This window comes from Giraffa tippelskirchi, chromosome 5 (assembly GCF_054371585.1).
Source record: "Giraffa tippelskirchi isolate mGirTip1 chromosome 5, T2T-mGirTip1v1.2.pri, whole genome shotgun sequence".
Taxonomy (NCBI): Eukaryota; Metazoa; Chordata; class Mammalia; order Artiodactyla; family Giraffidae; genus Giraffa; species Giraffa tippelskirchi.
The window spans coordinates 100,892,828-100,908,598 of record NC_137279.1 but is presented as its reverse complement, the minus strand read 5'-3'; the positions used below and the strand labels follow the sequence as shown (position 1 = coordinate 100,908,598).

Genomic DNA, 15,771 nt, shown 5'->3' with positions numbered 1-15,771 from the left:
TGCACAAAATGAGCCTGAATGGGCCTGTATCTAGAACAATGTTTACTGTGACGGTGTACACAGAGCCAGCCTCATTAATGTACGACTGTAGAGGGCTAGCCTAGAGAAGAAAATACAGGGAGCTATTTAGCAAAAGCTTGAAGTTCTCCAAAAGCAGTCTCTTTAGACCAATGAAAAGGCATTTTTTGGAGAAAAGAAAAATGTAGGCACATAAAAATCTTCAAAGGACAAAAGACATGCAAGTTTTCACTAGTTTTACTCTCACCTTCAAAGCTGTCTGCTCTGTGAAAGAAAACAGGGAAGCAGGGCCAAACCAGGTGGGAAAAAGTCTGGGAATGTGCCAATACAGCCTTACCTGTGGCACCAAACCAAAACAAAAAAGTATACCTTCTGCATTCTGCCTTTCATATCATGCTAAGCCAGAGTTTCTTCAGTAGAAGTTAAAGTAAGTGGTAACAAAGTGTCATGGGCCTGTGCTGGCTTAAAAAGGAGACATTCTGGCAGCCCTAGTCTGTGAGGTGGGTCAGGTCTCACAAAGCCTTTGAAAGGGGTCACTTACCCACTAAGTTCTGTGCTAGGGAAGGGTCAGATACAGGATTTGAAGGAGGCTAACAAAGCAAGAATGTGAAATGAAAGGGAAAAGGGTTCTTATGGGGCATCTGGTATCATTTTAAAAAGCACAAATTGTGCCACATTCTCTGGGAATACTGAGAACCCATGCAAGAAAAGCTGCTCCGGCAAGGAGGCAGCTGTAAGTAGGGCAGCAGTCTGGCACAAGTCCATTCCTTGGAGAGCCAAGGTAGTAGCAGTGATAGAATCTCCACCCAACAAGAATCCTGAGAGTTTGTTCTTCATACACTTTAGGAAAAAAGATTCCTGTAATGGCTCTTCCTGAAGCTCTCCCAAACAGGTCTTGGTGAGTTCCCATAAGCAGGGAGAATACATCTAGCTAGGAGGCTTCCATTAACTTTCCCTTCATATGTGTATATATATATATATATATATATATATATATATATAGTGTTAAAATAAATTCCATAAACTCATAAAGCTCTCATCTGCAATCAAATGCAAAAGCAGAGCATCCTACTCAGAGGCACTGAAAACACACATATTAGCCTCAAAGCAAATCAGCCTTCCAGTCCCAACTAAGACTGGTCCAGTCCAGAAAGGCAAGGGAGATGCTTCTCCTGAATCCTGGGAGGCAGGAAGGGATCCCTCAGATGGGCTTGTACAGAAGAGTAGTGACATACTTCTTCTTGTAGCGATGGGTTGCACTAAGGACCATCACACTGTCCTGCAAGGGAAATAAACACATGCGGTTAATTCATTAGTTCAGGATGCTGACAGCTGTTCCCAGCCATTAATCCCTCACAGTTGCTCACTTTAAACGGTTACTTTGATACTATGAAAAAAGGTGGTTTGGGAGTCAAATCAATTTGTTTTGATCCTGACACCTACTGTTACACTCTGTGACCCTGAGTAATTACTTTGTTGTTGTTGTTCAGTTGCTAAGCTGTGTCTGACTCCTGTCTCCAAGTCTTTTTTCCTCATCATTACAAAAGATAATACCCACCATCAAGATGGCTCCAATGATTTAATGAAAATATCTGACACAGAATCTGACAGAAAATAGGTGCTAAAGAAATATTAGTGTTCTACCTCACTTCCTTTTCCACCTCAAATTCAAATATTGGGCTTAAAACTATCATGGAAAAAAAGAAATATTGTGACATCCGTTTCTAGAAGAAGTATTAAAAGCAGTGAGAAGAAACGGCAGTGATCCTTTTGAAAAACCATTTCCAAGCCCCAAACAGGTCTAACTTCCATTGAGTATCTGGGCTGGACTTAAAAAACGTCCTCTCTGATCAAGAGGGGACTCAGGAATCATCTTCTATCCTTGAACAAAGTAGACCCTAAAATCCTCCTTGGAAAGACACTTCATCCAATGAAGCAATTCCAAACAGCTTAAATAATCTTGAGAGAACCCGGGATAGGTATCATCCACAACGAATACTTACCAGATTGATATTCTGTGACCACAGTATACAGATCACAGCTTAAACATGACAGAAGCAAGGCAGGTAAAAAATTTAACTCCAGAAAGTGTTTGGTAGAAATGAGAAGTAGGTGACAAAAAGACCTACTTGGAAAAACCAGCACCATAATCTCTAGGAGAGAACATGGAATGAGGATAGGAGGACAGGACCTCAGTCTTCTCTCTGGTCCTCACTGGCAATATGACCTTCTCTGAGCCTTAGTTTCTTTATTACTAAAACAGGAGTTAAAAATAATACTTATCTCACAAGCTTAGTAGGAAAATTAACTTCAATAATATATGTTTACAAGTACCTTTTAATCTGTTACAGACAGTTGTATCAGTGATTTCCCTAATCTGGCTGCATATCTAAGAAACATAAGCAACTTAAAAAAATTACTGAGGCTCATCCTAGATGCACTTATTCAGAATCCCTGGGGACAGAGCTTCTGAATCTGTATTTTCACAGACTTCCCCCAAGTAATTCTGTTGCTACTCAGCTTAGTTTGGTAACTACAGAACTATATAAAATATCCCAATAGCCAGACCACAAAGACATTACAAGACTGAACAGATATTTTCAATCCAGAATCTAAAGCAGCAGAGAAATCAAGAAGCATTCTAAGAAACCAAGAAGCATTCTAAGAAACCAAGAAGCATTCTAAGAGCTGGGGAGCAGTGGGGTGAGGGTGGGGGTGGGGCTGGCGGTGCACAGGGCAAGGCTGGTCACATTTCTCCTTTAAGTAGTGTATAGGAAAGATGCAAGCACTGGGGTATATACGACTCAAGCACCTGAAAGCAGGTCATGTCCACCTTTAAAAACTGGAGGCCTTAATATCAGATTTAAACATTCTTTGAACTGGAAAGTAAACTTGCTTTTTCTGCAAATGAAATCCTAGTACTTACTATGAACTCACACTTAATTAAGTAGGTAGTGCAAAGGTTATAGCTACCCAAAAAGAAACCAAGAAACAAAAAAGGCCATTCAATCACAGGGCAATTCAGCTAGCCAGAACTCAAGATATCAGGACTAAGATTTAGAATAAACAAACTCACCCTTTGGTTAAAAAAAAGAAAGTTCCTCTCCTATAATTGGACCATTACTGCCAGCTTCAGCAAACCACTAAAGAACATGTGTTCAACTCTCGCCCTCCTGTTTTTGGGAGCTATGTGAAGAAGCAGGCCCACCACTTACCTTAATGGACAACGCATAGAGATGGTTCAGCATAACATGATTGGGCTCGGGGAGCAAGGCTGGGTCACACTGTTTAAAAAAAAAAAAGACTAAATGGGGTTAAATGTACAATCTTAAACCAAACAGTTTATTCTTCCTCAAAGATCTTCGAAACTGTTGAGAAACTCAAAACTAGAAAGTATTAGTTCTTTTAAATAATTCACTTATTCTAGTATACATCAATAATATATTCTCATCACAGAAAATCACAAAAATTCTGAGTCCAGGGCAGAAACTCTAAGCTTCAGTATCTATCCATCTTCTTTTTAACAGACCTTACCCACAACACATATGGAAGGTTTGTGTTAAGAGGCAAAAATAATCTTAGTGGGAATCAAGTGAATTAACTAGAAATATAAATTATATGCAAAATATGCTTCTTTTGGATATCACCAAATGATAAATACTTCTTATGTTGGAATAAAAGTCTTAGAAACTGGTTCTAGCAATCCACAGCTCTGAGCTGATACATTAAGACCAGAAGAAAACTATGAATTTTGATATCAGTACTTGGAAAAGTCACAACTCAGCCCTGGAAAAAGGAACCTGTAATGCTACTGATACATACATGATTCATATTCAACAGACCTTTGTAATAATCCCAACCTCTAAGATTACTACACTTTGGCTCAAATGATCCTAGTAACCCTCAGATGCCCCAGCAATATTTTTAAGATACTCACAGATATGTTAGTGTCCTTGTTAAGAATAACTTGGAGAAGGTGAGGAGGCAGGATGGGTGGGGATTTAAATCTCTCCTCTGATCGAAACACATACACTTCTTGACCATAAGGCCCTGGGGGTGAGCTGGAAAGGTCTGGAAGATATTTATTCAAATATAAAGGAAAGTTGGACAGCTAGTAAAGATGCATGAAAAAACTGTCAATACATGGCAGGTAATATTAAATATGGTAGAAGTCAAGAATCATAAACTTGTGACTTGTTGGGTCTACAACTATAAAGCAAAGAAAAAGTCTAAGTCATCCTAACATAAACCATGAGGTTCTTCAACATGGCAACACGATGTGGAGGACAGGGGAAGAGATAAGGATGTAGGTTCAGGGGAGAGCTACTCCATTTATCAACTGTATAACTTGGGACAAATCTCTCTACTATAGTCAGTTTCTTCATTCATAAAATGAAAACAACAATTTCTTCCCTATTTCACAGTGTTTTTATAGGAATCAAATGAGACAACAGATGTCACAATGCCTTAAAAACTATAAAACAACATGAAAATATTAGATTTTCTTTTTCCCACCCAAGCAACAATAAAGGTTATAAATTCTAGGACTACTGATACTACCAAGACTGTAACAATGAGGAAAAATGACTAACAATGTAGTAGTCATTAGGGAAATATAAGTTAAAACCATGATAAGATACCACATCACACTCATTAATTTGGCTATAATAAAAAAGACATAATAATAATTATTGGCGATGATGTGGAGAAACGAGAACGTTTGTACTATTCCCATTACTGGTTGGAATGCAAAATGGTGCAGCCACTCTGGAAAACCGTCCAGCAGTTCCTCCAGAAGTTAAGCACAAAGTTACCAATGACCGTAATTATATTCCTGGGCACATAGCCAAGAGAAATGAAAACAGATGTCCACAAAAGAACTTGAACATAAATGTTTATAACATCATCATTTGTAACATACAAAAAGTGGAAACAGTCCAAGTGTCCATCAGCTAAATGAATGGATCAACAAAATGGTGTACCCATACAATAGAATTTAATTCAGTTGTAAGGAATGAAGTACATATACATATTAAAACATGGATGAGCCCTCAAAACATTATGCTGAGTTAAAGAAGCCAGACACAAAAGACCACAAAGTGTATGATCCCATTTATACAAAATGTCCAAAACAGGAAAATCCATGGAGACACAAAATAATTTAGGGATGCCAGAGGTGGAGAGAAGCAAGGAATGGGAAGTAACTGCTAATGGAAATGGAGTTTCTTTTGGGAGTGATTAAATGGTGTGATCACTCACCTAGAGCCAGACATCCTGGAATGTGAAGTCAAGTGGGCCTTAGAAAGCATCACTACGAACAAAGCTAGTGGAGGTGATGGAATTCCTGTTGAGCTATTTCAAATCCTGAAAGATGATGCTGTGACAGTGCTGCACTCGATATGCCAGCAAATCCAGAAAACTCAGCAGTGGCCACAGGACTGGAAAAGGTCAGTTTTCGTTCCAATCTCAAAGAAAGGCAATGCCAAAGAATGCTCAAACTACCACACAATTGCACTCATCTCACATGCCAGTAAAGTAATGCTGAAAATTCTCCAAGCCAGGCTTCAGCAATACGTGAACCGTGAACTTCCAGATGTTCAAGCTGGTTTTAGAAAAGGCAGAGGAACCAGAGATCAAATTGCCAATATCCGCTGGATCATCGAAAAAGCAAGAGAGTTCCAGAAAAACATCCAATTCTGCTTTATTGACTATGCCAAAGCCTTTGACTGTGTGGATCACAATAAACTGTGGAAAATTCTGAAAGAGATGGGAATACCAGACCATCTGACCTGTCTCTCAAGAAACCTATACGCACGTCAGGAAGCAACAGTTAGAACTGGACATGGAACAACAGACTGGTTCCAAATAGGAAAAGGAGTACATCAAGGCTGTATATTGTCACCCTGCTTATTTAACTTCTATGCAGAGAACATCATGAGAAACGCTGGGCTGGAAGAAACACAAGCTGGAATCAAGATTGCTGGGAGAAATATCAATAACCTCAGATATGCGGATGATACCACCCTTATGGCAGAAAGGGAAGAAGAACTAAAGAGCCTCTTGATGAAAGTGAAAGAGGAGAGTGAAAAAGTTGGCTTAAAGCTCAACGTTCAGAAAACTAAGATCATGGCATTTGGTCCCATCACTTCATGGGAAATAGATGGGGAGACAGTGGAAACACTGTCAGACTTTATTTTTTTGGACTCCAAAATCACTGCTGATGGTGATGGCAGCCATGAAATTAAAAGATGCTTACTCCTTGGAAGGAAGGTTATGGCCAACCTAGATAGCATATTTAAAAGCAGAGACATTACTTTGCCAACAAAAGTCTGTCCAGTCAAGGCTATGGTTTTTCCAGTGGTCAAGTACGGATGTGAGAGTTGGATGGTGAAGAAAGCTGAGCGCCACAGAATTGATGCTTTTGAACTGTGGTGTTGGAGAAGACTCTTGAGAGTCCCTTGGACTGCAAGGAGATCCAATCAATCCATCCTAAAGGAGATCAGTCCTGGGTGTTCATTGGAAGGACTGATGTTGAAACTGAAACTCCAATACTTTGGCCACCTCACGCGAAGAGTTGACTCATTGGAAAAGACCCTAATGCTGGGTAGGATTGGGGGCAGGAAGAGAAGGGGAAGACAGAGGATGAGATGGTTGGATGGCATCACTGACTCAATGGACATGGGTGTGGGTGGACTCCGGGAGTTGGTGATGAACAGAGAGGCCTGGTGTGCTGCAATTCATGGGGTCGCAAAGAGTCGGACACGACTGAGCGACTGAACTGAACTGAAGATGGTCTGGAATTAGATAGTGATAATGGTTGCACAACTCTGTGAATACACTAAAAATTATCTAATTGTACACCTTAAAAGAGTGAATTTTATGGCATGTGAAATTAAATCTTTAAAAAAATGGGAAAAGTATATGCAGATAAGAACAGAAATACACAAAAATGAGGAGAACTATAATTTTTTGCTTAATATTTTTTACAGTTCCTAGTAAGGATTTTTAAACCAGTTGAACATAAGAACTCAGAATTCAATTATATGTGGGGGGCAAAAGAAGAGTAGCAAAAATACTGTTATATTAAACAGTATCTTAAAAACAAATAGAACTTGACACTTTTCAAAGTACTCTGTTATTTTGTCAGGTGAACCACAAAAATATTCTTTGCAACTACACAGAACAGTGTTTTTTCCCTTTTCATTAAAAAAAAAATGGTAAAGTCATTTAGCTAAAGTCACATACATGGCAATATGGTCACTGAGTGCAGATTAAAACTCAAGATTCCTAATAAAATGTATTCTAAACCTTACCTCAGAGGATCAGGAAATTGGGTGAAAGAAGGAAAGGAGAAATATCAACAATATGCTAGTCTTCTCTCTATATAATTATGATTATATGTCTGTTATTCACTGGTTTCTTTGTTAGAATCATATAATGCAAAAATTTAGTCCTAGTGGCCTTGACACTTAATTTGGTATTTTTTAATCTCTTTTTAATCTCTGCCCCACCAGTTAAGAACGATGTCCAGCCTTACTTTCTGACTTTATATAATGAAAACAATATCTGTAATTTTTCTAAGCAATTATTATACTATGATTATTCTCTTAGAAATTATTCTGCATAAGCTACCCTTGTGTCCTGAGATTCTAATATGTCTCACTTCAGGTACTGTGTCTCCTCAGCTGAGAATCACTGAGAGTTTAAGCCTTTGATTTTACTGATAAGAAACTTTGAAAACAAAATGTTGAAGGACTTGCCCATAATGGGAAAGCTTGTTAGTAGCAGAGGCAGATTTTGAACTCACAAGGGAGAAGTTTGCTTACTGGGAACACAGTTCTTTAGACACTCACAGTCTTTACTGTAAAGTAACAAAACTGGTACTGTGAATGCAGACGGCAAATCACTTTTCTGGTGTTATAGCCAATGTAAGTAGAGATGAAGGACTTGGAAAAAATACTAGGAGAAACAAAATGATATAGGTCTTTTCCTCTATCGAGGATTTTTTTTTTTTTAACCCAAAACTTTACAAATTTCAGTTAACATATACCCAAAAGAAATTTGAGGTTTTTGTAACTCTTTTTTCCCCAAAGATTGCCATATGTGTAGGGCATATTAAATATACAACTGCCAACTAAGCTATCAATCTGGCAGGATTAAGTTGAGGCAGCTAAACAAGGCAAAGGAGACATAAGTAGCCCCTGCTAGTTGATACTGTCAAAGGTCAACGAAAAAACTGAAATATTATTAGAAATAGCTTTTTAAACTATAGATCACAGCACATTAGTCATTTATAAAAAGAAGACTAATGTAGAAAATAAAGTGCTTTACATGTAATAAAGGCAAACATTAAAGTGCAAGGCATGTTACTGGTTTGTGTGATGTGTATGTTGGATTACAAAGTAAATTTAATGTAGATCAAATATATTTACTTTCACTTACTGTGAAACCAAATACATTACACAGCTTTCATTCTCAGAGAATATGACTTAAATGTTTATAGGAGAAACATATACATACAATTTGGAAGATTCCTAAGTCGAAATGAAAAAAACAAAAACCACTCTTGGGAAGAAACATGCATTATAAGAAAGGAAAGATCAAGAAAGAGCAAATACTACAAAATTACCTCGACAAGATGTCTCTGAGCTTTCCATTGAATCTAGCTTTAAAGCATCAAACACCTCAAAATCAGATTTCTTGACATGGATCAAATTGTTAATTGTGCCAAGCTGACTGGTAACCACAGGCTGAAACAGTGAATGGAAAAAAAAAAAAAAAAAATCATGAATCCCCATTTCAAACACATCTCATCCATTCAGCTCTCCTCTTTTTAGAAGGGATTATACTTGGCACCACCATCTTTTATCAACAGGGAAATCCAACAGCAATGATATTTGACACCCAGCGGAATAATAGCTAAAAGGAGACTGTTAAGCCAGTGGTTACCCTCGGAGGTCAAGGTCTTACCTCTGATGGATCATGAACCCATTGTCCATCCACAAAAAATTTGTACTGGTGCTCTCCCTCAGGGAGGTCCAGGATGGCAACAAAGTCATTATGGCTACAGAATAAAACAGAAAGTTAAACAGGCTAAATTCTTATTAGAAGACAGAAGATAAATGTAAAAGCCATGAGGCAATCACAGTATCATACCAGTGATCTCCCACATTCCTAAGTGATTGCACCCCTGGAGTAAAAAATAATTTATAAACCCATTCTTCTTTTCTATATCCCCTTGAGCATGTATCTGCTATCCCTCCTAATAACTTTAATTTTTAACTAATATCTGGAAAAGAACAATAAAGATATTAATCCCCCAGAATGTTTCACCTTAGTACAACTATTTTGCTTCAGCAGAACAGATCCCTCAGGAGTGTAAAAAAGATAGCGAGTAGGTTCAGGTAAGAAGTGTCTCAAGGTACTCTTTCCACATTTTGTTGAGCATTTTCTAGAAAATTACCTACACACAAAGGGCCATAGTCAGTTACATAATTCATCGTTGCTCTGCAAGCAACAAATAACATTACTACCTATAACTTTACAATGTGTTTTGTTTTAGTGCAGAAGTCAGGGCAACTGGACTCAGGCAGTTAAGGGAGACTTCCCACAAGCATAGAAAGGACTTCTATTAACACAATCCTAAAGAACATACCAGAGAAGGCAATGGCACCCCACTCCAGTACTCTTGCCTGGAAAATCCCATGGACGGAGGAGCCTGGTAGGCTACAGTCCATGGGGTCGCTAAGAGTCGGACACGACTGAGCGACTTCACTTTCATTTTTCCCTTTCATGCACTGGAGAAAGAAATGGCAACCCACTCCAGTATTCTTGCCTGGAGAATCCTAGGGATGGCAGAGCCTGGTGAGCTGCCGTCTATGGGGTCGCACAGAGTCGGACACGACTGAAGCGACTTAGCATAGCAAAGAACATACCTACAAAACTGTTATAAATCCCTCTGAGGCAATGACATTCTAAGTGGTAAAACATCTCTGACTCACTATAAGGTTAAAAAAAAATGTCACAGATATAGTTACTGGTCACAAAAAATGTTCTAGAAAGAGTCCCTAACAGGTGGAGAGGAGTAGTCCAGCCAAGTCTCTCTCCTGAGAAAGGAAATTGGGTCTCTACTCCTGGACCCAGTAGACTCAACCAAGACACTTGTCTTCACCTCTTAATCAGTGGAATCTTGGTGCTCCAATTGTTGAAGGACCCAGAGATGAAGACCTCCTTGCCTCCTTCAGACCAGCGGATAACAGTGGGCCGGGCCTGCTGTGTGGGCTTTACGGAGTCCTCCAAATCCTGCTGCCATGATACAAACTCTTTGTCCCCAGGGAGCTGTAAGAAGGATTAGGTCATCCCTAAATTGTGACCCTGGAATTCTGAAAAGGTCACACTCCTCCTTAGGGCAGAGAGGGGTGCTACATTTCTGATATGGATTAATAAGTCTTTGAAATGAGCAACTACATCAAATTTTGAACAAAAGTATAGAAAAGAAACTCATCTAGGACCCAAATGGTCAAATGGCTTATGCTCAAAGTCTGCCCAAATCATAGCCTAATTTCTGAGTCTGCATGAATCACTCATCCTTTCAGAGCCTTAGGATTTCCCTTAAAATACAAACAAACAAAAAATCTTACTTCCTGTTACCAGATTAACTCATAGGCAGACAATCATGATATGCTTCTCTTAAGAGAAAAAATATGAAAATAAATCATGGTTCTACAAAAAATTATTAAGTTAGTCATCTATTTTTTTTTCTTTTGCTGTGCCATGCAGCATGCAGGATCTTAGCTCCCCAACCAAGGATTCAAACCCTCATCCCTGCAGCGGAAGCATAGAGGTTTTAATCACTGGACCGCCAAGGAAGTCCTGAGCCATGTATTTTTCATATGTAAATATAAGCATCTCAATTATCAGTTGTAATAGAAATTAGAGATACTAAATTCTTAAATAATTCATAATCTCCTCTTTAGTTAATAGGTTATAAAAGGACCTTAAATATATAAAAATTAGATCATTGGTTTCCTAAATTTTGAGAAATAGTTATGAAATCTTACTTATTCATCTATGCCAGGCTATACTAGTAATTTTCAGAAGTAGGGATGAAAATTGTGGAGCTACAAGAAGCATCAGATCAAAAACACAGTTTCCTTTAAAAAAGTGGTTCCAATATTAAATGAGGTATGTAGGGTTGCAGAAGAAAACTGACTCCTTAGCCAAGTTTCTTTTCATTACCATCCCTTAGAATAGAAACTGGCAAACTATGGCCAGTGAGCCAGATGCTTTTATAAATAAAGTTTTATTGGAAAATAGCCACACTCATTCACTTACTCATTTTCTATAGCTGCTTTCATGCTGCAATGGCAGAACTGAATATCAGTGACAGAGACTGTATGGTCTGCCACAAAGTCTAAAATATTTACTATCTGGCCCTTTACAGAAAAAGTTTGTTGACCCACACTTTAGAGTGGCTTAAATGAGTTTGGTAAATAAGTCTTTATGGTATCAAGCCAAAATATTATTAATACCAAATAAAATAATGTGGGATAAAACAAAAAGACTAGTTTATTCACTTGTGCTTTACTTTCAAAATGGCTGAGGCAGTCTACCTTCCATACTGTCTCTGAATATTCCTGAAAACTACAGTATGAGACATTAGTGGCAACATAATCCTTAGTAAACAAAGAGAACTGAAGGAACTTTCACATTATATAAGGAAGTGACTTAAGAGAAAAACTTGATCTCCATTTTCTCAAAGCAATGTGACAGTCTGGATTAGAATTATAAAAATTTTTACATTCCTAACAATTATATATGCCTCAGATTCTGATTCAGATATAGGACCTGGGACTCTATTTTTAAGAAGCTTCCCAGACAATAATACTAAAATTTAATGTTGCAAATAAAGAAAGAAATCTCATCATTAGAGATACATCCTAAAATACTTATAAAGTAATATTTGATATGATGGTCTGGGATTTGCTTAAAAATAATTGGTGGGGGTAGAGTGTTTTGGGGTATAGATGATATGAATTCATTCATGATTTGATCATTGTTTAAACTGGATGACAGTTATACAGGATTCATTGCACTGTTCTCCTGACTTGGAAACATGGAAAATGTTTCAGATTTTCCATGAAATGTTTAAATAAATCCCAGGTAAGTCTAATGTGCAAATAGGACTGAAAACTATTGAACTAGTCCACTGAAGAAGGGGCATTTGAAGCAATATAGACCCTTCTGCCACTGTTTCTATCATTTACTTGCATGCTTTATTATTTTAGAATTTGAAAGCTACAAACTATTAATATGCCTAGCTTTGGAAGAAAGCCCTTCCACGTATGATATGACATTTCTGTGGTAGGCATCAGTGCAGCTGACAAGCAGAAAGATTGTTTACTCCAAGTTAAACAGTCAGCAAAATCATCAGGAAAAGAGGCAAAACAATTAGAATTACAATTGAAAACTGTTTAAGTGAAACATTGAGGAAAGAAATAGACTGAGCAACTATAAAATCTTAGATTTGGAAATTACCTTGGGAATTACTTGAACCAATCTTATTTCACAAATGGCAAGACTGAGGTAAGGGAAAGAATGATCGAAAATAGGCTCCATTTCAGATAGAGAAACCTGGCTTTTATTCAGGACACCAATTACTGCAGTCACAGTCTGACAAGTACACACTACTTAAATCCTGAGTCATCAGTGTAGGAAATGGATAAAAATACAATCACCTTGAGAAAGCTTTGAAGAAGTAAATGCAGATGGCTGGGGAGACAGCCCAAGCATTGAGGAAGAAGGCCTGAAGTGGAAGAAGGAAGAAAGGAACAGAGACGAAATCCCAAGAAATCACCTTCACTTCTCTATGTGATTATATTTTCAATTGGGATCCAAGAAAATAAACAGAATCCACATTTCATGTGTTATCAACCCAGCAAAATTACTCTCTATTTACCCTGGTGGCTCAGATGGTAAAGAATCTGCCTGCAATTCAGGAGACCCAGGTTCAATCCCTGGGTCGGGAAAATCCCCTGGAAAGGGAATGGCAACCCACTTCAGCTTTCTTGCCAGAGGAGCCTGTTTACGGAGTTGCAAAGAGTCGGAGACGACTGAATGACTAACACACACACACATTTACAAGAGTAAATAAAATAAAACCTCAGATGTGTGACAAGGGATGAGTGATAACATCAAACACACCCCAATCTCCTCAATCCCCCCATTTTTCTACTTCGTCCCAGTCAGACTACCAGGAGGAATTAATGTATTTAATGCGGACAGCTCTACAAGTGATTAGAAACATTAGAATGTAATTTTATTGCTGTCAGCTCCATCCATCCTTTCTGTAGGGTAAACACAAGTTGCCACTTTCGTCAAAGTCCTAGACTGACAGCCAGGTCTTCAGGGAAACTGTGGGTTGTCCGTTTTCAGCTTGGTAATATTATGAAGTACTACCGGAAAGTGAAGAAATCCTAAACTCATTTGCTCTCCCACTTAAGAAGAAGCTGGACGTGAAAAAAGCAACTCAGCCACAACAACTATAAAGTATGAGATGAAAACTAAGCAGTCAACCAAATAATGTCCTTTACTGATCCCCAAGACTAGGAAAAAGTATTCATATAAGCAAGGGGTTGCTGCTCACAGCCATGCCAAAGGGGAAGAGGATCTGAAGTGCTGAGCTCTTAGAAGGGCAAAAATGAGACTAATACAAAGAAGTAGAAGTGTTCAGGGAAAAGTAAGTCACTTATCTACCTTAGGGCAAATGTGAGAAACTGCCACTTAATGGTCAGCAACTCAGGTAACCTACAGTATGAAGTTTTTCACAACCTACAAATTCATCAATACTCTAGAAGAGGGCACCGGTGCCGGTCAGGAGAACCAAGAGGGTGGGGGCGGGGGGAGGTTTGTTGGCCTCATCCTAAAACTGTGGCAAACAGAGGAGTCCAGTAACAAGAACTCCGTCTCTATCCTATTTTGAGGCAGCACCGCAAAAAGAATTACCACTCAGTATCTCCGTCCCCAGAAAAAAACCTTTAATTCTAGAGACACAGATGCATGGAACAATTTTATGGACTCTGAGGGAGAAGGTGAGGGTGGGACGTTCTGGGAGACTAGCATTGAAACATGTATATTATCGTATGTGAAACAGAACACCATTCCATGTTCGATGCATGAGACAAGGGCTCAGGGTCGGGGCAATGGGATGACCCAGAGGGATGGGATGGGGAGGGAGGTGGGTGGGGGGTCCAGGAAGGGGAACACATGTAAACCCATGGCTGATTCATGTCAATGTATGGCAAAAACTATTACAATATTGTAAAGTAATTAGCCCCCAACTAAAATAAATAAATTTATAAAATAAAAAAAAATAAAAAATAAAAAAATAAAAACCTTAATTCGGGTCAGTGTGGTAAGAAAAAACCAAAAGAGGGAGGAGGAGCCCTGACACCCAGCCTGCTGCAGGACCGCCACCAATTGGGGGCGTGGGCACGCTCACCTTGGAGTCTGGCAGGCTGAAGACGCTGGGGTCGTCGGTGCTCCCCACCATGATCTTATGTTCCTTACATGGAGCATGGCCGCCGGCGCCCTCGGCGCGCGCAGCCTTGGCGCCGTGGCGCTCCCCGGCCACTCGGTCGCTGGTGGTGTTTCCCATGGCGGTGCACCTCGAGTCGGGGGCCACCTGCCGTAAGGAACAACATGGGGCAAGGGACACCCCGGCAGTCTTGTCAGGGGAACTCCCAGCCCCGGCCCCGCCCCTGGCCTGGGGACCTGGGCGAGGGAATCCCCGCCCCAGGGAACCCGCGCCTGGGGGACTTCTTCCTCCCTGGCCTCCAAGAACACCTGGAACCCCCAAACCCTCTAGAGGCCAGCTGCTCAAGAAACCCCCTTTCGGGAACTCCCCCGCATCCCCCGCGCTCACGGTCTAGGGGCGCCCCGACCCCAATCACCTCCCGCGATGCTCTCCCCTCTCCCGGGACCAATGGTGCGGTGGTTGTTCTGCGGATAAAGCCACCAATAAAGTTATCGAAATTGAAGCCTCGCCCCGGGCTAGCGAGCCGGGTTTCCTCCTAAAATGGCTACAAGATCAGTGGCGCAGGGCCCGCCCCGCGCGCGTTCCCTGCGGCCGCGCGGCTACGGCGCCCGGGGCCAGCCGGCCTCTCTAGCCGCCGCCGGCTCGGTGGTGGTTCGCCGCGCGCAGCCTCCAGCGCCAGGCGGGGGCGCCCGTGCCGCTGTCAGCGGAGTGCGGGGCCAGGACAGCTTCCCTGGCAAGTCTGCGCCGGAATCTTCGGTTCAGTTCATTTCAGTTCAGTCGCTCAGTCGTATCAGACTCTTTGCAACACCATGGACTGCAGCACGCCAGGCCTCCCTGTCCATCACCAACTCCCAGAGTTTACTCAAACTCATGTCCATTGAGTCTGTGATGCCATCCAACCATCTCATCCTCTGTCGTCCCCTTCTCCCACCTTCACTCTTTCCCAGCGTCAGGGTCTTTTCAAATGAGTCAGCTCTTCCCATCAGGTGGCCAAAGTATTGGAGTTTCAGCTTCAACATCAGATCTTCCAGTGAACACCCAGGACTGATCTCCTTTAGGATGGACTGGTTGGATCTCCTTGCAGTCCAAGGGACTCTCAAGAGTCTTCTCCAACACCACAGTTCAAAAGCATCAGTTCTTCAGCGCTCAGCTTTCTTTATAGTCCAGCATGACCACTGGAAAAACCATAGCCTTGACTAGACAGACCTCTGTTGACA

At 40.5% G+C, this 15,771-nt stretch overlaps 1 protein-coding gene across 2 annotated transcripts; it reads right to left on the bottom strand.

The window, feature by feature from the left end:
- Positions 1 to 1,054: 1,054 nt before the first annotated feature.
- PRKAB2 (protein kinase AMP-activated non-catalytic subunit beta 2) lies at positions 1,055 to 15,180 on the bottom strand. 2 transcript variants are annotated; one of them, XM_081493042.1, is made up of 8 exons: positions 14,970 to 15,180; positions 14,519 to 14,701; positions 10,190 to 10,356; positions 8,989 to 9,082; positions 8,648 to 8,768; positions 3,956 to 4,089; positions 3,234 to 3,302; positions 1,055 to 1,297 (listed from the first exon to the last, which is right to left on the bottom strand). In XM_081493042.1, exons 2-8 carry the CDS (start codon positions 14,672 to 14,674, stop codon positions 1,220 to 1,222), a joined length of 819 nt encoding a protein of 272 aa, XP_081349168.1. In that variant the 5' UTR covers positions 14,675 to 14,701; positions 14,970 to 15,180; the 3' UTR covers positions 1,055 to 1,219. The 2 variants fall into 2 exon arrangements, with proteins under 2 accessions (XP_081349168.1, XP_081349167.1); XM_081493041.1 differs by lacking the exon at positions 14,970 to 15,180 and having other exon boundaries at positions 14,519 to 14,779.
- Positions 15,181 to 15,771: the final 591 nt, after the last annotated feature.

Bases quoted from the DNA above. Each gene is read 5' to 3' on its own strand.
- PRKAB2 (XM_081493042.1), bottom strand. From the start codon at position 14,674: ATGGGAAACACCACCAGCGACCGAGTGGCCGGGGAGCGCCACGGCGCC. The intron at 8,769-8,988 runs GTAAGACCTTGA...TCACTGTTTCAG, and splicing joins GGGTTCATGATCCATCAGAG to CCTGTGGTTACCAGTCAGCT. The intron at 1,298-3,233 runs GTAAGTGGTGGG...TTTCCCTTGCAG, and splicing joins TCTATGCGTTGTCCATTAAG to GACAGTGTGATGGTCCTTAG.